Raw genomic sequence first — 24,096 nt, 5'->3', positions numbered from 1 at the left:
ATGCATTACACTAATAAACAATATGCGGTTAGTTTCGGTGTATTTATAAAGCCGCGTCATGAAAATAATGAGTAATCACACAAGAACAGTACCATTGCTTTGACGCTGGGTGCCGCCAGTTTGCAAAACCGAGCGGAGAACTTGGGTACAACAAGGCATGAGGTACCGTGGAAAAATGCGTGGCTTTACGCCAAGTGTAGGTTTTATACATCGCGATTTGAACGTGGAAAAGTTCTTACGCAACATTTCTGTGCGTACGCACCGTTTATACATGAGGCCCCTGGTGATTTCTATGAGTTGCAGACTTCAAGCAGTCATTGCATGCAAGGGATATGCAACAAAGTACTAAATAAGACTACTTTAATATAGCTGCCATTGCTGTTTCCCAAACATTATGGTGCCTTGAAATGGGGGGACTGTGCATAAAATGTGTTGCCATTTCTACATGGTGTGACGGGAATATATACGAATACCCTTAAATTGAAGTCTACAGCATGCACTTTAATCACATCTGAAATTTTTCATTTGTAATTTTAAACCGCAGAATACAGGGATAAATCAAGGAAAAATGTGTTTTTGATCCAAACATTATGGAGGGCACTATATACACAGTATATATTATACAGTATATATATGTATATATATATATATACTAGCTCTATACCTGCGCTTCGCAGCGGAGAAGAAGTGTGTTAAAGAAGTTATGAAAAAGAAAAGGAAACATTTTAAAAATAACGTAACATGATTGTCAATGTAATTGTTTTGTCAATGTTATGAGTGTTGCTGTCATATATATATATATATATATATATATATACACACACACACACACACATATACACACATATATACATATAAATATATACAAATAAATATATACATATATACATATCTACATATACACATATCTACACATACACATATCTATATCTATATATATATACATATACACATCTACATATACTGTATATACGATATATATATACACATATCAACATATATATACACATACATATACATACATATATATATATATATATATATATATATACACACTGTGGCATTTGAATTGAAATGGGAGATCAGAGGGTATAACGGTGATGCGAGGAATACATTCAGAGTGTGGCGCTCTGTTGTTTTTTTGTGTAGCTGCCTTCACACAGCTTCTCCGCTGCTTTATAAATGAACGCCATATAAAGCCGTCGTTTCTCCTTACTTCGTGGTTCTGTACTGTTTTATTGTTCGTTTATTATACAATTGCTATAGTTATTGTGTAGCTATTTGAGACTTACTTTACTGTTCAAGTACCCATTTCCTTTATTTAATCCACGGCTTGTACGCTATTTTTGTTCGTTTATTACGATTATGGATATTTATTGATTCCATTTCTTTAGCTGACTGCCTGCTCATATAAGACGCTCCGCTGGTTTTTTGTGAAGCTGCCTTCACACAGCTTCTCCACTGTTTTATAAACGAACGACACATAAGGCCATCCTTTTTCCTTGCTTCGCCAAGGAAGCTGTCTTTTTATTTAATCCACGGGTTCTCCACTGTTTTATTGTTCATTTATTACGATTGTTATAGTTCTCTTTATATAGCACGTTGTCAGTTCAGCACTCCGGTTGTAATATGACGAAGCTGCGCGAGCTCACTCTTGAGAATGCAACTCATAGTTGTCCAGGAGAAAAGCAATCTTGCCTAAAATCAATGGCAACCTTTTGTAGGGTCTGTCCCTGAGACTTATTACTTGTCATCGCGAAGCAGAGCCTTACTGGAAATTGGAAGCATTTGAATTGAAATGGGAGATCAGAGGGGATAAAGGGGATGCGAGGAATACATTGAATGTGGAGAAACTCTAAAGACAGCGTTTGTATTAACTTGTGGATTTTTCTGTGAGTATTTGGTGGCAGTGTGACGAAGTTGCTTCCGCAAGACCACATTAGCTGTGGAGCTCAGCTCGGAGCATATTCTTTTCCTACCTTCTCAATTGTGTAATGCGTTTTTTGAACAGGTTTGATGAATGGAAGTGATCACTCGTACTGCGTTCAGTCAGTTCTCCTGTGTGATGTTGCAAAGTCCTATTATTTAATGTTAGCTAAGACCCGGCACTTAAAAGTTTCTTGCTACAGCAATTTTAACTCAATTTTAACACAAAGTGATCCAAAGTCTCATTTATACCTCGTGTCTTCTCATTAAACTTTTATATTGCGAATAAAGTATTCAACGAAGGCATGACAAACGGCAGCGGGAGCGTGTCTATAAACTTAATTTAAACTTACGGTTTACACTGTGCTTTGTTTACACAGTAGCTGCACTTATGAATAAGCTTGTATGTGTTTTTCTTCAGTGCTCTTTGGGAACTCTTCCTTCTTTTCTACGTACGGCGTTCACAGTCAGTTCACATGATTACGTGGGAGGCGTGATGATGTGACACGCAGCTCCGCCCCCCACGACCATCGAGCTAAAGTCCATTACAGTATATGGAGAAAAATAGGTTCCATTTATGACCATTATGTGTAGAATTTTAAAATGAAACCTGCCCAACTTTTGTAAGTAAGCTGTAAGGAATGAGCCTGCCAAATTTCAGCCTTCTACCTACACGGGAAGTTGGAGAATTAGTGATGAGTGAGTGAGTGAGTGAGTGAGTCAGTGAGGGCTTTGCCTTTTATTAGTATAGATTATATATATATATATATATATTGTGACGGACAGCCGGGTCCCATGCCCGGCCGGGACGCCCCTGCTGCATATGTTCAGGGGAGCCACCATGGACAGCTCAATACCTCCCCCGGGGCGCTAGGTAGCAGCCTCCCTGGCCAATGTTCATTTCCCACTCTCCCACGTGGCTCCATGGGACATGGAGTCCTCTACAGCCTGGTTGGGAGAGGGGGTGGCTGCTAGGGGGCACTGCCACGACTCAAGAGCCTGGCTGGACGAATCTTCAGCCTCACCCGGAGGTGCAATTAGGACCAGATGGTCAAGCACCTAGAACACTTCCGCGTGGGGTATAAAACGAGCCAGCCTCCACCACTGAGTGGCCAGAATCGGGAGGAAGAGGACGAGGTTGCCTGGGAGGACTGGTGGTGCCAGAAAGGGTTGTTTAAAGTCTGTGTTTTGTGCTTTTGGAAGTGTGTTGGGCCTGTGGGACACGGGGAAGATGTGCCCCACGGCTGAAGAGAAAAATAAAAATCCTATTTGTTTTACACGTGCCTCTGCGTAAGTCTGTGCCGGGTCGGGCGCTATATAGCGCCTTTTACAATACACACACACACACATATATATATATATACTGTATATATATATATATATATATATATATATATATATATATATATATATATAGTGACAGAAAGAAACAAGAGACATCGCAAAGGTTTGGGGCAGCCACCTGTATAATATGTTCCTGGCTGCTAAAGTAAAATGGATTGAGAAGCAAGTAATGATAAAAGACAGAGTCCCAAAACAGAACTGTCCTCCGAAGGAAGGGAGTGGGGTTTTATACTGAGACTTGAGGAAGTGATGTCGTCCTCGGGACCAGGACAGGAAGCAATTTCATCCTTGGGTCCGGGACAGGAAGTGATGTGCAATGAGCTGAGGCACCGGTTCCTGGCAGGATTTCCCGGGAAAGGTCTACAGGAGACTTAGAAAGAGAGTCAGTACTCTCCCTAGGCGGATGTGTTAATATAATTCTCTAAGCCCTTTAGCTACCTCCTATTCGCATGTGTGTGACAAGGCCCCATCCTCAGCCCAGACCCATCGGGTCAGGTTGGCCTACACCGAGAGGTTGTGAGCCCGAGAGAGGGCATCAGCGTTGGCATGAAGAGACCCTTTCCAAGGTTTCAGGTCAAGAAACCACCTAGTGACCTGTGGGTTTGACTCCTTGTGAAGGGCCATCCACTGTAAAGGTGCATGGTCCGTCACCAGAGTGAACTCCCGGCCCAAGAGGTAGTACCACAACTGTGGAATCGTCCATTTAATCACCAAGGCTTCCTTCTCCACACCCCTATACCTGGTCTTCAGCTCAGGTACATGATGGGGTGTTCAACACCATCGACGCATTGGCTCAACATGGCTCCCAAGCCTATGTCCGAGGCGTCTGTCTGGAGGATAGAAGTTAGGGGCTATTAAGATAGGTGCTAAAGTCAGAAAATTGCAGGAGGCCTGTGTAACCCAAATGGAAGGACACAATACTGCCAGTGTCCGCTAGGGTTGCTAAACATGGTCTTGGCCTTTGCGGACTCCTTTAAAGGAATCTGCCAGTACCCCTTTGTCATGTCAAGTGTGGTCAAGAATTTTGCTTGACCTAGCCTCTCGAGGAGGTCGTCCACGTGTGGCGTGGGATAAGCATCGAACTGGGAAACCTGGTTAAGTTGACAGAAGTCATTGCCAAACCTCCAACTGCCATCGGGTTTAATAACCAAGACGATGGGGCTGGACCAGGGACTAAAGCTTTCCTCTATCACTCCTTGTTCCAGCATTCGCTTGATTTCCAGTTCCACCTCAACTTTCTTTGCCTCCAGGAGTCTGTAGGGCGGCTCTCAGATAATAACCCCCAGCTCAGTCACTATGTCGTGCACAACCAGAGAGGTCCAACCAGGTTTTTCACTCACCACCTCTGGGACAGGCTGGATAGCTGATTCCAGCTCCTGTCTCTAACTGGAAGATAATTCCTGAAATTAAGGGGGTCTGTTTGAGCAAAGAGTCAGCGTGGCTGAACAGAGGAGGGATCGGGATCCCTCTCCTTCCACGGTTTCAGCAAGTTCACATGATAAACCCACTTGCTTGGTCGATGATTGGGTTGTTTCACCAAATAATCAACCAGCCCTTTCTTCTCCTTAATTTCATAAGGGCCTTGCCAATGGGAAAGCAATTTGGAGTCAGAGGTGGGAACCAATACCATGACTCGATCCCCCGGGTGGAATTCTCAGAGATTCATGCAGCAGTCATAAAGGTGGGCCTGTGCTGCTTGTGCTAATTTTCTCAAATCTATTGTGTAACTGTGCAATATACAGTATTCTAGTATGTTTGTCGAGGGAAGAGCCTCTCTTTCCCAGCCTTCCTTTAAAATTTCTAATACACCCCGGGGTTGTCATCCATACAATAACTCAAATGGTGAGAAGCCCGTAGAGGCTTGTGGAAATTCCCGATAGGCAAAGAGAAAGGGGGGGTGGTTGCTGGTTGATACCAATTCCTCCTATCTTCATTGACCACCTTTCAAAGCAACTGTTTGACTGTTTGAGGATGATACACCGAGGTTTGAAATGTTTAATTCTCAGTAACTTAACTGTCTCCCTAAATGTTTCCAAGGTGAAGGGCGTCCCTTGATCTGTAAGGATTTCTTTAGGGATGCTGACATGTGAGAAGACACATACTAATTTCCGTGCAATAGCCTTAGTAGTAGCTGAGCACAATGGAACAGCTTCAGGATATCGGGTGGCATAATCCACCAGGACCATTATATATTTATGACTCCAGGCAGAGGATTCGAGGGGTCCAACTAAGTCAACTGCGACACGTTCAAATGGGACATCAACTAGGGGTAGAGGAACGAGAGGAGCACAGTCCCTTTTTGGAAAATTCCGCAGTTGACATGCAGTTGGCAGGACACGCAAAAGCAACAGCCCTCCTCATTAATTCCCGGCCAAAAAGATTGAAGCTTGATATTCTCGAAACTTTTTTTGTGCCCCAAATGGGCTCCGAGAAGATGGATATGGGCTAGCAACAGGGAACGCATTTCCCCCTCATGTTTAGTCACCTGATATAGGAGGTTGTTATTTAGCACAAAGTGAGGACCCTGTGGCATAGCATGCTGAGTGTGATGGCCATCTATCAGAATGACTGCATTCTTAATAAACTTAAGGGAGTCATCATTCCATTGCTCCCTTTTAAAAGAAGCCGGCATTTGCCTGAATTGGAAGTGCAGTTGAGAAAGAGTGTCAGAGGTGACCTCAATGGGCGTAGCTTCCGTCTTTACTGCTGCGGCGCCTGGGTTTGATGTATCGGTGCGCAATGGCCCTTGGACCTCCATGTCATCAGTAACTCCGCCCCTTTCCCAGCTGTAAACACAGCGTGTAGTTAGCCGAGGATGCCTATTTAGTGCCCATTATTAGGCCCAATGGTTTCTTAGGAAGGTGGAGTGTTACACCGCTTTTATTGTCTGACCAGTCTATCCCGAGTATCACCAGGGACAAAGGGTCTTCCATGATGGCTACCATTAGTTTTTTTAACTGCCCTGTCATAGCTGACAAAGCACATGATGGATTTATACTGATGGATGTCCCCGTGTACACAGGTTATACTGGTCTTTATTTTACGCCATTGTCGCGGCAACACTAAGAATCAAGCTACAATTGAGATGTTACTACCTGAATCGAAGAGGGCTGGTGTTTTGATCTTGTTTAATAAAATCATCAGTAAAGATCATAGTCCAAGGGGACTCTTGTCTAATCTCATCTGTCAACCTGTCCATCACCATTGCAAATAATAAAGGACTCAGAGTCGATCCCTGATGTAATCTCACCTCCACATTGAATCCCTCCATCACTCCTACTGCAGACCTCACCACTGTCACACTTCCCTCGTACATATCCAGTGCAACTCTTATGTACTTCTCTGCCAATCCCGACTTCCTCATACAATACCACAACTCCTCACTGGGCACCCTGTCATATGCTTTCTCCAGGTCCACAAAAACACAATGCAACTCCTTCTGGCCTTCTCTATACATCTCCATCAACACCCTCAGTGGAAATATTGCATCTGTGGTGCTCCTTCTTGGCATGAAACCATACTGCTGTTCACTAATCATCACCTCACTTCTTAATCTAGCTTCCACTACTCTTTCCTATAACTTCACGCTGTAGCTCATCAATTTTATCCCCCTGCAGTTACTACAGTACTGCACATCCCCTGTATTCTTAAAAATCGGCACCAGTACTCTTCTTCTTCACTCCTCAGGCATCCTCTCACTTTCCAAGATTCCATTAAACAATCTGGTTAAAAACTCCACTGCCATCTCTCCTAAACATCTCCATGCTTCCATGCTTCTTCATTCTCTTCATAGCTGTCCTTACTTCCTCCTTGCTAATCCTTTGCACTTCATAATTCACTATCTCCACATCATCCAACCTCATTCATCACATCATTCTCTTCATTCATCAGCCTCTCAAAGTACTCTTTCCATGTTCTCAACACACCCCCCTCACTTGCAAGTACGTTTCAGTCCCTCTGTCTAGCCAATCAGTACAGGTCTTTTCTCCCTCCTTAGTCTCTAACTTCTCATACAACTCATTACACGTCTTTTCTTTAGCCTTCACTGCCTCTCTCTTCACCTTACACCTTATCTCCTGGTACTCTTGTCTACTTTCTGCATCTCCCAGACTATCTCACTTCTACTTTGCCATCCTCTTCCTCTGTATAATCTCCTGTACTGATCCATTCCACCATCAGGTTTTCTTTTCCTCCTTCCTTTGTCCAGATGTCACGCCAAGCACCCTTCTTGCTGTCACCCTTAAATACTTCTACTGTAGTTTCCCAGCTGTCTGGTAACACTTCACTGCCACCCAGTGCCTGTCTTACCTCTTCCCTAAACTCAATCTTTCAGTTTTCTTTTTTCAACTTCCACCATTTGATCCTTGATTCTGCCCTCACTCTCCTCCTTTTCTTGATCTCCAGCGTCATTCTATAGATCACCAACCTATGCTGTTTAACAACACTTTCCCCTGCCACCACTTTGCAGTCTTCAATCTCTTTCAGATTGACTCTTCTGCATAGGATATAATCTACCTGTGTGCATCTTCCTCCACTCTTGTACGTCACCCTATGTTCCTCCCTCTTATTAAATTACGTATTCACCACAGCAATGCCCAACCTTTTCGCACAATCCACTATCATCTCACCTTCATTCCTCTCCTTGACACCATACCTGCCCATCACCTCCTCATCTCCTCTGTTTTCTCCACCAACATGTCCATTGGAATCTGTCCAATCAACACTTTCTGTCCCTTGGGTACACTGTTCATCACTTCATCCAACTCACTCCAGAAATCATCTTTCTTATCTATCACACACCCAACTTGCAGGGCATATACACTAGCAGCATTCATTATCACACCTCCAATTTCCAGCTTCATAATCATCACTCTGTCTGACACTCTTTTCACTTCCAAAACACTCTTGACATAACTGTTCCTTCAGAATAACGCCTACCCCATTTCTCCTCCCATCCAGACCATGATAGAAAAATTTGAATCTACCTCTGATCCACCTGGCCTTAATTCCCTTCCATTTAGTTTCTTGTACGCACAATATATGAAACTTCCTTCTCTCCATCATATCGGCTAACTCTCCCCCCTTACAAGTCATACTGCCAACATTCAAAGTACTTACCCTAAGTTCCACTCTCTTTATTTTCCTCCTCTCCTCTTTGCTCCGGACACGTCTCCCCCCTCTTCTTTTCCTTCTTCAGCCAACAGTAGCCCAATTTCCGCCAGCACCCTATGGGCTAACAGCATTGGTGGCGGTCATTGTTAACCTGGGGCTCGACCGATTTGGAATGGAAATCTGTCTTGTTGTCCGCATGCTGATCTGGCAAAATTTTACACCGGATGCCCTTCCTGATGTAACCCTTCCCATTTACCTGGGCTTGGGACCAGCACGAAGAAACACACTGGTTTGTGTATCCCCTGTGGCTGGGTTAACTTGTCACATCAATTTTAGTTCTAAACTAAGCTGGATACACTGTATTAGGCAGTAACTGATCAGTCAGTTCTTGAAGGTGATGTATTGAAATCTGGGAATAATGGGCATGCGGAAGGATAAGGATTTGGTGTGCGTTTCCTAAGAACTACGAGCCTTAGCAATTAACAAGCAGCTTTACAGTGCATGTACAGTACTTCAAGTACAGGCTACATTTTCGTGCATTTTCCGAAGCCCTTCTATTGCAATTACTTTAAAAGTGAGCATAAAGTACGACTTAGTTAACTCCTCCCCTGAAGTCACCAACAACAAAGCATCACAAGTTGATTGAAAAGCAGCCAAATGGAAATATTTTCATTATAAGGTTACGTTTTAATGCTCCTGTGGAATTAAAAGCTTTGTGAAAGTAATATGAAGTAACCATAACACCACAACTTAATAACATAATAGGACAAAGCATACAAAAATCGAACACATAATTTTTCTGAAATTAACACAGAAACTTACAGGTACAGACCACAAAAGAAAAATCACACTTTTGTAAAAACTTTTTTTAAAAAAGCCTGTTCTTTTAGAATGCAGCAGAGTGTAATTGTTTACTTAGTCATGCCGTATCTTTTCCAACAGCAACAATAAACATTGAGATGATACAATGAGGCCCAGGTGGTCCCTGCATGGAGTCTGCATGTTCTCCTCACCTAAGTTAACTCCAGGTTCTCAGTTTTCTTCCACAGTCCAAAGACATTCAGGTTATGCGAACTGGCATTGTTAAATCAGCCCTATCCCCTGTGTGTGTGTGTGTGTGTGTGCACCCTACAATGGACTGGCACCTGTTCAAGTGTTGTTGCTGGAATTGCCTACAGCTTCTCCCATGTGAGTCCTGCATAAACTGGTTAAGAAACTGGATGAGTGAATGGATGCATTTAAATAAAACAATGAGGATAATAAGCCTGCAAAGAACATCATCTCTTTTGGGTACATAGTCACCACCTGGGCAGCCTGATGAAAATTTGTGTGGTACTCTTGTGTATCCTTAAATAAAGTAAATAAATGCCATTATGTATTAACAATTCCCACAGTTCTTTACACAATGCACAGTGTGTGTCTTATTCTTCAACAGCCACCTTAGGGTTATTTTCCAATATCAACAGGCAAGCATGAAGAGGATACCCACTAAAACCCTGTAACCATCCACCAACAAGTTGTCTGTATTTTCCCTTTGCCTTTCCCTTTGGCTCAGATGGATACATCATAGGTACTCCCAGGCTACTTTGCCACAGTAACTGTAAAAATCCTTTAGTGACTGCAACATCACCTCTATGTTCAATGCTGATGTTTTATTATGAAAAAGTGTTCACAAAACTTACTTTAACCTCTAAGGTTCTATTTATATTGGTAGACAAGTTAGTAGTGGATAGGTCTAAACTGTTAGCCTTGATTCACTCGTACAGTCTTCAATATTTACCTATTTAACATTCACTCAACACAAATATTAAACAATAAACAGACAATGACAAATACAAAGCAAGAATATCTCAACACTGGCCAAGACTAGCTACTTCAGCTTCAATACCTGACCATGGGCTAGAAGTCTCTCACTCATGGGATTCAAGGATGTGTTGCTTCATCTTCAGATTGCTTCCGTTAAAAGGGATTAATTTCAGAATACCATAGCAAAAGCCAGGAGCTGCCAGAAGCTACTCCTGTCAGGTTTGTATCCCGATGGTCACCTCTGAAAGACCTGCACAATCTAACAGAAGCAGAAGCGAATGGCTGCCCATTAAAGAACAATGCCTAAATGAATTCATTTCATTTCATTAACAATCATTGCTCATTGTGAACTGTCAGTAAATAACAGGACATCTTCAATAAAGCAATACCCAAACTATATGTTTATTTATTTCTGCAATTATTTGCATGAAAAACCAGGTGTAAATGTTAGATATAATAACATACAACCTGAAAAATGTACAGTAAATCAGGGTCAAAGAGCAAGCCTTGTATCAGGTGGTTGTAGCTTTGGTTGTTGCGGTCTTTGCTTTCTTAAGTCATGTGTGATGCTTGGGAGTGGAGGGACAGTCTATAGATGGCAAAATAATTGAGCTGTCTTCTCTCTGACAGTTGTTTCTCACTCTACAAATACTTTTTAAAATTCTCTGAATTTATTGCGCCTTGCTGGCTGCTTTGAGTAGTAAGAAAAGCGCTATATAAATGCAAAGAATTATTATTATTATTATTAAGTAAGATCAAAAAATATTGGGCAACCACTAACTTCCCGTGGTCTGACTGATTGTTAGTTAAGTTACATTTAGCCAAACATGACACATGTGTATCTTAAAGTTCCAAGCCTCCATTTCACATATTCTTACAAGCATACACACACTAGTTAACATTCAAATACTTATTTTCCCAGAATTCTTGTCTATGTCTTTTTTGCATAGTCCTGAATTTAACACTCCTGGAAAATATCTTATGCATATTAATGATCTAATGAGGGTCATTTGTACCTTTCTATTTTTTTCAGTAACACAACATTTTGATTATACAGTGTTGGCTTTCCCATTTGAATTTTGTGAATTCAGACTAACAGCCATTATGTAAATAATTTTAAATTAAAAACATACAAATTACTATAAATATTCAGAGTCATCCATCCATCCATCCATTTTCCAACCTGCTTAATCCAAATACAGGGTCACGGGGGTCTGCCGGAGCCAATCCCAGCCAACACAGGGCACAAGGCAGGAACCAATCCTGGGCAGGGTGCCAACCCACCGCAGTATTCAGAGTCATGTTTAGTATATTCTAAAAGCACAATTTGTTTAACAGCATTACAGCTGAAAACCTATATGGCAGGTGTAATGGGGCGCAAAGAGGCTGGATATAATAGTTACAGCCAACCGGTTTAATTTGAATAATTTAAAAGGCTTGAGTTCATAAGCCGGTTGTTGAAGATATAAATGTGTGGGAAATATGGTAGTAAGTTTTTCTCCTGGACAATGTATTTTTTAATTTGGTGGTAAATTATTCAGAAATCTATACTAATAAAAGGCAAAGCCCTCACTGACTGACTCACTCATCACTAATTCTCCAACATCTCGTGTAGGTAGAAGGCTGAAATTTGGCAGGCTCATTCCTTACAGCGTACTTACAAAAGTTAAGCAGGTTTCGTTTCGAAATTCTGCGCGTAACGGTCATAACTGGAACCTACTTACGTACATATATACGACCATAGCCTGCAGCTCAGTCGCCGTGAGAGGCGGAGTTGTGTCCTCCATCATTACGCCTCCCACGTAATTGAGTGCTTGCCCATATAAGGCTGTCCGTCAGCAGCAATCCAATAGACACGCTGCCGCTAAATATTGAAGGACTGTGCTTATGCAAATGAAGATGAGATGGTCAGGGATAGACTAGTGTTTGGCTTAAATTAAGTTCATAGACTGGCTGCCGCTGGTGTTTGTCATGCCTACGACGAATACGATATTCGCGAGATACAAGTTTAGTGAGAAGACGCAGGGTATAAACGAGACTTTGATCACTTTGTAACGGAGTTAAAATTGCTGTAACGGAGTTAAAATTGCTCTTGAAAGATTGTGCTTATGCAAATGAAGAAGACATGGTCAGGGATAGAATAGTGTTTGGCACAAACTCAGCAAAAGTACAAGAGAAACTTTTAAGTGCCGGGTCTTAGCTAACATTAAATAAAGCCGTGGACATCGCAAGATCGCACGAGATAGCACAAGCACAGCTGAGAACCTTCGATGCATGTACTCCGAGCGGCTCACGTGAACTGACTTTGCAGGACTGGGAAAGGTAAACCCGTGCGTGCAGTGTGTGATGTCTCAGAGAAAGAGGAAGACAAACTGTTTATTGATGCAGTAAGAAAGGAACAACCCTCTGAATCTGAACAAGCCTTTAAAGACATATCAATTGGAAAGCAAAGTGTAAAGCTTAAGTTTAAATTACGTTCATAGACACACTGCCGCTAAATATTCGCAGGCAAATCCACAACTTAATACTGGGAATACCTGTTAAACATCTTAGATTCACGAGTACCGATATGGGTAGTGATCACTTCGATGAATGAAACCTGTTATGTTTACAATGGTTGACAATGAAGGTGAGATGGTCAGGGATAGACTAGACAAACACGGAATATAACTTGAACACAACACATCCTCCAAATACGAACCTTATTGAAACAAAAAATGATATTCAAACCCTTGATGACAGCAACACTCATAACAGTGACAAAACAATTACATTGACAATCATGTTACGTTATTTTTAAAATGTTTCCTTTTCTTTTTCATAACTTCTTTAAAACACTACTTCTCCGCTGCAAAGCACGGGTATTTTGCTAGTTTATTATAAACTGATCAATCTTTTATCACTCACTGCAGAACATTCAGACTAACACAGGCAGAAATTCGCTTTTGCCCGAAGACTTACAAGGCCTAAGCTATTTTGTAAGGACACTTCTGGAGCTTTATCAAGTTAGTGGCTTTAACAAAAGTGAACAAAATGTTGAATTAAAAAAAAACTGTTTTCTACATATGACACAAAAATTTGAATGAGTGTACAGGTATTACTTTTTATTTTCATGCTAATGAAAAGACTTGATAAATAAAATGTGATGATTAATTTCATTAAGAGTTAGTTATAGAGTCAACAATAATGCCCTTGTACTGTGTACAATTGGAGTAAATAATTTTTGCTAAAATGTGCAACAATGAGAACGTAAGGACACAATTACATATGTCTTTTTCGCATTGAATTTCTAATGATAAGAACAATTATTTTCAATTTGCTTATTAAACCTAAATTAGCCCGTGTGGTGAGGAGCAAGAGTAGTTTCCCTCTGATCATAACAATCATCAAAACAAATTCATGCAACATATTTAGAATATATGCTTTTATAGTCATGGTAAATTTCACCAATTTTTGAAGTACTGGTATTTAGAATTTTCACAGTAGGGTTTGTCCAAATGACATACAGTATATGGTACTAAGACAATAGTATAAATCTGTCAATTGATGAAATGTAAGAAATCATTTGATAATAAAATTGGTAAAAAATAATGTGGATACCTCAGTAGGAATGAGCAGTATACTGCAGTACACGCAAATAATACTGGCATTACTTCATTTTAAGACATAGCGCAAAATAAGAGAGGTCAAAATGTAAAATGTATTAAGTAGAAGATGGCAGTCCTTTTTGACCTTCACTTGTTGCAGCAACAGCATATTAAAGCTCTCCTTTAATGACTCCTGATGTTCAACATTTCTGAACCCTTAACAGCATTCAAAAGGGCCAGGTACGCTTCATGATATATTTTCTTTTAAAAGACAGCATGATGCCATCTATTTCCACTAGGACAATGTGCCTTTAGTCAACCTTGCTTTCATCTATCTTCTCCTCTGACAAAGTAATTTAGTCCCTTTCTTTGCAAAAAGGGATATTGCTCTGCTAGCTATGGCCCACAAGGTTTCATTTCAGCAGCCCACTTAGGCCACGTTCTCCCAGTAAGAAGAAGTTAAGTATCCCATGTTGTCAGTATGTCACATTCTCCATCCATCCATCCATCCATCCATAATCCAACCCGCTATATCGTAACTACAGGGTCACGGGGGTCTGCTGGAGCCAATCCCAGCCAACACAGGGCGCAAGGCAAGAAACAAACCCCGGGCAGAGTGCCAGCCCACCGCAGATGTCACATTCCCTTTAGCTGCAATTCATATTTGATTAAATGGTTTTCTGATTTCTTTGCTAGATTCTTGAGACTTGAATTCTTATTGGATTCTGACACACAATTACTTGGTCTTTCTGCTTTTATCCCTCACTATTTTTTTGAGAAGATAATTTTGACTGAAAATAGACTTGTTCAAATACTGAATCATTCTGTAAGCAAACAATGACAATTTCATTTGAATGGAAGAAATAAAAAAATATTCCCCCATTTGGAATTATGTACTCAATCCATGGCAGTTCAAGTTCTACCATAGACAATGGAAGAGAATGACTTAGTAATATGAAAAGGAAAATCAGTACCTACAATTAAAAAGCAACACAAGAAAGCAACATAAAACAAATGCAGCTCTAACTAGAGGAAACTAAGCTACCAACAATAAATCTTCATTCTTAATATAAATGCTGAGAAAGCCGTAGCTACTCTAATATTGGTAGTCAGAACATTCCAGAATTTGGATGCCCTACTTTTGTTATGGAAAGCAATTAGTGAGTGACTATGATGTCACAACAGCCTACTTGAAAATATTCCACATATGAGGCTGGAAAACCATGCATTTCAATGAAATGTTACAAATGGTTCCAGGAAGGCATTGGAAATGAAATAAAAACTAGGCTTTGCTAGTGGGTAAGTAGAAATAAGATTTTTGCTTGTTACTGCTCCTTCTCCCATTCAGTGCAGCTTTGCTTGGATAGTGTGAGCTTGTCACACAGAATCGTACTATAACACAAGAACATAAGAAATTTGACAAACAAGAGGAGACCATTCAGTCCATCAAGCCCATTTATTTAGCTAATAGCTTAGCTGTCTCTAACGTTATTAACTTTGGAATAGCTGTTTACTATGATGTAGAAGGCTGGTTATAAGAAATTTCTATAGCAGCAATGCATGACATCATTCTTTTGGCAATTTAACTTGTTAGCTCAAAAGCGGGGTTAAGTGTATACATTTTATTAGCTTTTTTATAAAGTATTTTCATTTTATAATTTTCAGTAGTAGCTGCAGACTCAAAGCTTTCAATACTCTTTCTTAGTGGAATGTGCCATTTTGAATGTATGATCACTGAAGGGCATTTGGAACACCAAGACACAACGCTATGTAGTAACATTTTGAATCTAGGCAGGCTGCTCTTTTTATTTCCAATCCACAGTTAAAATAAATAGAGCCTAACTCTTTCAAATTAGTACCAATTTGTCTATTCACTGCTGGGTGCCGGCTGTTTCTCTTAGTGCCCTTTGCCATGGTTTTCACTATATGCCCAAAATATTTCAACCAAGGTGACAAACAGAACTGTGGTAATTGCTACAAGTTTGAATTTTTTACTTTCTAATTGCAGAGTTAAACCTTGAAAAGTCTATAAAAGCTAAACGTTAACCACAGCCAATAATTATGAAACCCTTGCTGAATTGTAACAGTTACATATTACAAATCAATAGTCTGGTTGGCTGTTTACTGGTTTTTATCCTAACACTGAAAAACAGTATGGCTACCCAAGCTTTTGGCACAAATTCTGAAGCTGTGATGTTAAACTTTGGTCCAATTTCCATAGAGCTCTAATGTTGTGTTGGCATATGCTTGTGTATTGTTGACCGGTGGTTCTTAGTCCATGTACGGATCTAACTTCTTCAGCTTGCTTGCTGGACAGATTGTTTTGTATATTTAGGGAAAACTTAGCTCAGTCTGTGCAACCAGTCAATGTATGAATAACTGTCTTTGGAGATTTTACATGCCAAGATCCCCTTTTTGAAATGAAAGCTTTTATTTTGAATTAAGTTTTTACTCTATCCTGGTTCAGACTGAATTGTTGACATGGACCAATTTTCTGAGGCTGGTGAGGACGACTGAACACACATGTCGATGCAGTGAAAAGGGATGGAGTTGACACCAAATGTACTTTTGGATTGGATCATAGTTCACATTCTCTTTGGTGCTCAGAGGTTTCTGAGTACGTCCAGAAGAACTCATGTTATTAGTGCTCACAACATCTTTTGTTCCTAACACCACTTGTTCTAGAAGTCAAAATGTCATAAAATATTAATTAACACTACTATTATAAGATGTGACCAGCATAGTACATGCAGAATAGTAATTCTCTCTAGAAAATGCAAAATTGTGAGTGGAGGTAAAGATGCACTTTTTCTAATGCAGACTCTGAATATGTAATGTCCACTTGTTTTTACAGTATACATTTTCAGCTTTGTTGTACACTAATTTCAGAAGAACACAGAACCTTCTGCTGGTGTACTGGTTCAAATATAACCTTTTCAAAATAAATACATGCCTGAAATTTCCATGAGAGTTACCAAGGAGTCAGTATTCATTCATGATTATCTTCTCACTGTGCTAGTTCTAGTCTTGATCAGCTTCATTTAGTTCAGCAAAAAGCAATAAATGTTATCTCACTTGACTGACATGTTCTTACGAAAAGAAATTAAAAAAATTAGATGTACACTGGCTTCTAGACATTGGCAGATATTTACCCTGTGCCAAGTAAAGATTGTGGACAGACTTAATTTCTGCTGAGCAACTCAGAAACAAGTATTCTGTCCTCTCTAGAAATAAGATTAGAAAGTGGTGGACCAAGTGATGGGAGCATGTGTATAACATGAATGTTAGTTTAGTTAAAAAAGGGAAAATACTCACTTCTCCTTATGCGGGTTAGTGGTAACAAATGAGCAGAACAGACCAGACTTCTTTTTCTTCAGCAGTATTTTGCACCTCATTTAGATTAAATATATAATCACTGTTGTCAGACCCATGAAGTAAACAAAGTTAAAAGGACCTTTTTTCATTATTCATTACGTGAATAAAGAAGTTTTCTTGATACACACTGTTGTCTCAATCTTGTCATGCCCCATCTTGAGTCGAACCTGAACCATAATTGGCTGTTGTTGTTTTGCAAACACTATATCTAGAGTTAATTATCTAAAGTTGTGCTACATGGAGAGAGTGCAACTTTAAATCCATAGGAATTGTGCATCAAGCCAACAGAACCAATTCGCTAAGAGACAAGCAATGTGCTGTGCCACCTACCAACCACCTGCTACAAAAACAAACATTTTGTTTTGTAACTGGGAGACCAAATGTGTATGCAACACTCCAGGTGAGGCCTCATTAGTGTGTTATAAAGCTTAAGCAGAACCTACTTAGGTTATGTAGCCTGATGTGTGGAGTACAAGTCTAACAGTCTGTTAGCCTTCTTATTTTCCATTATTTTCTAGATCACATGAACACACAAACAAACAAATAAATAAATATGCATATATGTATGCAAACTAAATAAATACAAAGACAATTAGCCCCACCACTGACTCAGAAGAGCACTCTTGTTAACATCACCTAATTCTAATAAGGTTCCTGAAACAATAACACTCTTCTTTCATTTTTGTTTGCACCATCTACATATTACATGCTGAATTCCCACCACTTTCTCTTTGATGCCCAGCCTCGTGTGTTACGTTATCAAAGGCTTTCTGAAAATCAGAATAAATAATACCACATGCACCACTTCGATTGTATCCCTTTGTTGCTTACTCATAGAATTCCAGTATATTAGTAAAATGTGATTGTTGTGATAAGTTTCTTTATTTAATTTTTCTAGTGCTTCCATGAAATATCTGGGTCAATTTATCATCATATCATTAATACCTAAGAAAGTCATTTTGACATTTATTTTGTCATCCAAGTCTTCCTGAGAAAGTTACTTATTTTTAATGGTACACTGTAATACAATTTTGTTTTTCTTGTGGATGCCACTATATTCTGACAATAGAATTGCTTCTTGGTAGGGTGATGAGGTCCCAAAATTCCCTGCGATTTTGCTAAGCGTGTTGTCATCCACGTGTTGTAATTGTTTTCTTGGTCATTTTTTGGTTTAAGACTTTTTTCAGAACTCTCGCCTATGATTCTTCTTTCTTCCTTGTTCTGATGAAAACACTAGCTTGATTCCAGGTTTTCCTTCTGCTTCTCTGAACTCATGTTGGCAGATCACTAACACTACTGTTTTTGCCATGTGATGCTCAATATTTTTCTTAATAATTCTTTTCATTATTTTACCTGTGATGCATACTAATCTAGGGAAAGGGCTGTAAAAACAAAAATATCTCAAGTACCAGGGCCTACCTACAGAAGGCAACAGGGACTTAAGCTACAGGGAGCACAAGTCAAACTAGGTCATATTAACCAAAATAAGTGGTGGAGGACCTTAGCCCCTTAACAGAAAGGAACCTATTCTTGTAAAATAACATAAAATTCTGCAGAAGCCAACTTAGACTAGAATAGGAGTTTCTAAACCCTTACCTTAATCCTAACCTAAACCAGTGCCTAACCCTAACTGCAGGGACTAAAATGAGCCAACACAAGCCAGAATTAGAACCCAAAATGTGGGGAGGAAAGGCAATCCAAACCACCCCTAACCCTAAACTTAACCAGAGCCTAATCCAAGCTGCAAGGACAAAAAGAAGCCAACATATTCCAGAAAAAGAATCCAGAAAGTGGGGAGGAAAGGCCATCCTATCCATTTTCAATCCTAACTTAACCAGCAGGGAGTGGAAATTATGCTCAACCAGAAGCCATAGACCCAAAATAAAACTTTTTAACTAAACAGATTCCAAAAACTATTCCAGAGATATATGTAGAGATTTCAGCTCTACACCCTCAGCAGGGTCCTGGAGGGTGCATTGGAGTTTGCCCAACAAATCTACATGTGTTTTGTGGACTTGGAAAAGGCGTTTGACCGTGTCCCTCGGGGAATCCTGTGGGGGGTGCTCCGGGAGTATGGGGTACCAGACCCCCTGATAAGGGCTGTTCAGCCCCTGCTCAACCAGTGTCAGAACTTGGTCCGCATTGCCGGCAGTAAGTTCTAGGTGCAGCCAGGGTGTTGAGGGGATCCGGTTTGGTGGACTCAGGATTGGGTCACTACTTTTTGCAGATGATGTTGTCCTGTTTGCTTCATCAGGCCGTGATCTTCAGCTCTCTTTGAATCGGTTCGCAGCTGAGTGTGAAGCGGCTGGTATGGGAATCAGCACCTCCAAATCCGAGACCATGGTCCTCAGCCGGAAAAGGGTGGAGTGCCCTCTCAGGGTTGGGAACAAGATCCTGCCCCAAGTGGAGGAGTTCAAGTATCTCGGGGTCTTGTTCACGAGTGAGGAAAGAATGGAGCGTGAGATCGACAGGCCGACCGGTGCGGCATCGGTCTGTCGTGGTGAAAAAGGAGTTGAGCCGTAAGGCAAAGCTCTCAATTTACCAGTCGATCTACGTTCCTACCCTCACCTATGGTCATAAGCTATGGGTAGTGACCGAAAGAACAAGATTGCGAATACAAGCAGCTGAAATGAGTTTCCTCCCCAGGGTGTCTGGGCTTTCCATTAAAGATAGGGAGAGAAGCTCAGTCATCTGGGAGGGGCTCAGAGTAGAACTGCTGTTCCTCTGCATTGAGAGGAGTCAGATGAGGTGGCTCAGACATCTGATCAGGATGCCTCCTGGACACCTCCCTGGTGAGGTGTTCCGGGCACGTCCAACTGGGAGGAGACCCTGTGGAAGACCCAGGACACACTGGAGGGACTATGTCTCCTGGCTGGCCTGGGAATGCCTCGGGATTCCCCCGGAAGAGCTAGAAGACGTGGCCAGGGAGAGGGAAGTCTGGGCATCTCTGCTCAAGCTGCTGCCCCCGTGACCCAACCTTGGATAAGTGGAAGAGGACGGATGGATGGATGGAGGAAACTGTGGAGAAAGCAGGGCATTCCCTACAATACCATAAAGAAGCAAAAGATAAATAAGAAGTACACATTTGCAGAAATAAAACACATCCTCATGTCAGTACATAATATAGAGTAGAGCCACAGAGGAGGTAATCCCTGTAAAATTGCTAGATGTCCATGACTACTAAAACCAACAAAAGAAAGGAAAGGACAGAGTGAAGTAGTACATCAAAGGAATGAGGCAACTTTTGATTTTGGTTTGGAAAATGAAGGACTTCCAGATCAATAGAGGATAGGATATGGAATCAGTCTGGAAAAGAAGGCACCAGGTTTCCCTTAAGAAGACAGATAGCTAAAAGATAACTGAAGAATTACAGGGAGATCAAGAATGGTGTCCAAGTAGTGCATCAAAAGTAGAGGCACACCTTCAACCAGGTGAAACTGTTTTTGGGGTTAGGCTGCAGATAACCTTAGGGAGCATTTAAAGATGGATCATGCCTAGAAGTATTTTGAGTGTTGGAGTCAGGAGATAAGTCGATGTAATGGCTTGATGGTGGGAGAGAGAGAAAGAGGGAAATGGGGCAATAGTATATAACATCCATGTGAGGAGTCAACAGTGGTTTAAAGTTTCTGGTTTTACTATTTTTTTTTTCTTTTATCTGAGGCCACTGGTGTGAATGTCTCTGACAAAACAATCAGAAACAGACTTCATGAGGGTGGCCTGAGGGCCCGACATCCTCTAGTGGTCCCTGTGCTCACTGCCTGGCACCGTGGAGCTCAATTGACATTTGCCATAGAATACCAGAATTGACAGGTCCACCAGTGGCACTCTGTGCTTTTCACATATGAGAGGAGGTAACCCTGAGCACATGTGACAGACGTGAAAGGGTCTGGAGAAGCTGTGGAGAACATTATGCTACCTGTAACATCGTTCAGCATGACCCATTGTCAGAGCCTATGCTGGTGCAGTGGGTCCTGGGTTTAGGACAATGCCCAGCCTCATGTGGTGAGAGTATGCAGGCAGTACCTGGAGGGTGAAGGAATTGATGCCATTGACTGGCTCCCACGCTCACCTGGCCTAAATCCAATAGAACACCTCTGGAACATTATGTTTCAGTCCATCTGATGCCGCCAGGTTGCACCTCAGACTGTCCAGGAGCTCAGTGATGCCCTGGTGCCAATCTAGAAGGAGATCCCTCAGGACACCATCTGTTATCTCATTGTTGTCAGACATGCATACAAGCATGTGGGGGCCATACAAACTACTGAGTACGATTTGGAGTTGCTGCAATGAAATTTAGGCAAAATGGACTAGCCTGCCACATAATTTTTTCACTTTGATTTTCAGGGTGTCTTTGAATTCAGCCCTCTGCAGGTTAATAATTTTCATTTCCATCAAACAATGTGGCATCCTTTCATTACTAACATATTACCCAGTTCATATTAGTATAGATATCCAGCAGGATTTTTTTTCCCATTGAGATCTGATGTGTTTTAAAATTGTTCCTTAAATTTCTATTGAGCAATTTAGTTCTAGGAGTAGGAGTAGTAAAACAAAAAATCAAACAATAGCAATGTACTGCAAACATGTACTATAATAAGAAAAAAATATATATTAAAAAATGTTTATAATACTAGTTTTATATGAAAAATACAGTACCTAAATCCATATCTGTCAGAGAAAATGTCTCCATTTAAAATTTTTTTTAGCTCTAGTTAATTCTCCAGATATGCTATTTCTGCTTCACTTCACCCGATTACTAAATGTTTGCCCTGACTATGAAAAAACTGCGCCATAATGACAAACATTAATAAAATATTAAAAATGCCATATTTACAACTGCACATATCAAAATGTATGTAAATTAAAATTTGAAAAAGTTTTGGCTTCATATGCAAAGGCATGTTAAAATAAAAATCAACAATTATGAGCTGTGCTGATTCTTATTGGAAAACAATACTATTTGTTATTGCCCTTGCAAAAAAGATCATTTTAGTACGTCTATGAAAGAACTGTACTGAACTATTCAAATTTCAATTTTTGTGTCTTTTTTGTTGTTGTTGGTCTACTTTAATTGAATTGATTTTGAATACATAATGGGAGGTTTGAAAATCAAAAGTATATCTTATGAGAAGGATTTAGGAGTTGTAGTGGACTCGACACCATCAACTGTACAAGGGTACGAGTCCAAGAAGGTTATGCTCAAGCTTTATAATGCCCTAATAAGGCCTCATTTGGAGCCCTTTGGTCACCAGGCTACAAAAAAGACAGCAGTGCTGGAAAAAAAATCATAGAAGACTGACTTGGTGGATTCCAGGACTGTCAGGGATGAGTTATGAAGAAAGTTTAAAAGGGCTAAACATTTTTAATTTAATAAAAGAACATAATGAAGAGACATGATTGAAGTAATTAAAATTATGAAGTGAATTAGTACAGTGGATCAAGTCTGTTACTTTAAAATGAGTTCAAGAAAAACATGGGGACAAAGTTGGAAACTTGTTAAGGGCAAATTTTGCACATATATATTAGGATATTTTCATTCACACAGAGAACCATAGACAAATGGAGTTGCCAAGCAGTGTGGTAGACAGTAGAAGTTTAGGAACCTTCAAAACTTGACTTGATGTTACTTTGAAGAATTAAGTGGGTAAGACTGGCGAGCTCTGTTGGGCTGAATGGCTTGCTCTAATGTACAAATTAATATGTGTTAAAACAGCTTTTATTTCTGAAGTTGATTTTCCTTATAAATTCTACATCATTTTCAAAAGAAAATTTCCAAAGCACAAATTTCCATTTTTAATTTTGCTTCCACTTGTGATGAGTTTGTGCATTATTTAGTGAAATGTTAAGATAAAGTGTACTGGTAAGGTTTTCATACAGTATATGCACAAAGCAGATGCGTAGCAAAATATCAAACTCCACATTGTTAATTTTCATGGATTTTGCATTTAACAGTATGTATAATTTTTGAATTTATGACAACAGTATTTTGTTTCACTTCTTCATTTTTTTTTTGCATATATTTTTTGTTTTTTGTAAAGGCACTTTCACAGGTGATTGAGAACACTGTTCCAGAGGAAAGAAATAATCCACAAAGAGTTACATTTTTGGAGGAAGGTATGATTTCACTATATTAGATAAATAGCTTTAATTTCTTGCAAACATAGTGCTTTTATAGTAAACTTCATACTAAAAATAAGAAAATTCAGTGTTTGAGTAATGCATCCTGGTAAGGCATGCAAAAACACCTGCAGCAGTTTTGAAATGTTAGCCTGTCGTGGTTCAGAGACAGGCCAACAGACAAGGCTGTGAGTTAAGGATAAGCCCACTGTTGGTATTTGGATGTTTTCCTCTGAAAAATAAAACAAAAAACAATCTACAAGATTTTAAGAAAGTGCAGAGGTTTTTAAAAAGAAAGAGTAGTCAGACACAACAGGATCTCATACACTAAATATGCAAATAATCAATGGTCGAGAGAAACAAGAAATTCAAACTCATAATTGGGAAGCAAGCAAAACAGTCAAAACCAGAACTTCTCAAATGGTTTTCCCGGTGAGGGTTGTGGCGGCAGCAGGCCAAGCAGGTCAGCCCAGACTTTCAGGTACCCAGCTACAGATTCCAGTTCTATCCAAGTATTCCCAAGCCAGCCAAGAGATATAATCCCTCCAGTGTGTCCTGGATCCCACAAGGTCTCGGCCCAGTGGGACATGCCTGGAGCAGTTCCAGGGGAAGTCACCTGGGGTAAAATTCCTTGTGACATGCCAAAACCACCTCAACTGGCATCCCAACCACACTGTGAAGAAACCTCTTTTCTTCTACTTTAACTCGCAATCTCATCCTTTCAGTCATTACAGAGTTCGTGACCACACTGTAGGTGAGGACAGGCATGTAAATCGACCAGTTGTGTCTTTAGAATCAGGTCCTGCTTTGCCATCATGGACTGGCAAAG

At 40.4% G+C, this 24,096-nt stretch overlaps 1 protein-coding gene across 1 annotated transcript in view; it reads left to right on the top strand.

Annotated features, from left to right (window-relative positions):
- Positions 1 to 24,096, top strand: part of LOC120535395 (cadherin-1-like) — a 54,566-nt gene that overhangs the window by 5,653 nt on the left and 24,817 nt on the right. Inside the window, exon 2 of the mRNA XM_039763214.1 lies at positions 23,189 to 23,264. Within this exon, the coding sequence (XP_039619148.1) occupies positions 23,189 to 23,264 (76 nt within the window). The remainder of the gene's footprint in view (positions 1 to 23,188; positions 23,265 to 24,096) is intronic.

The sequence above is a fragment of the Polypterus senegalus genome, chromosome 9, assembly GCF_016835505.1.
Source record: "Polypterus senegalus isolate Bchr_013 chromosome 9, ASM1683550v1, whole genome shotgun sequence".
NCBI lineage: Eukaryota > Metazoa > Chordata > Cladistia > Polypteriformes > Polypteridae > Polypterus > Polypterus senegalus.
The sequence above is the reverse complement of the archived record's forward strand: the minus strand, read 5'-3'. Positions and strand labels throughout refer to the sequence as shown.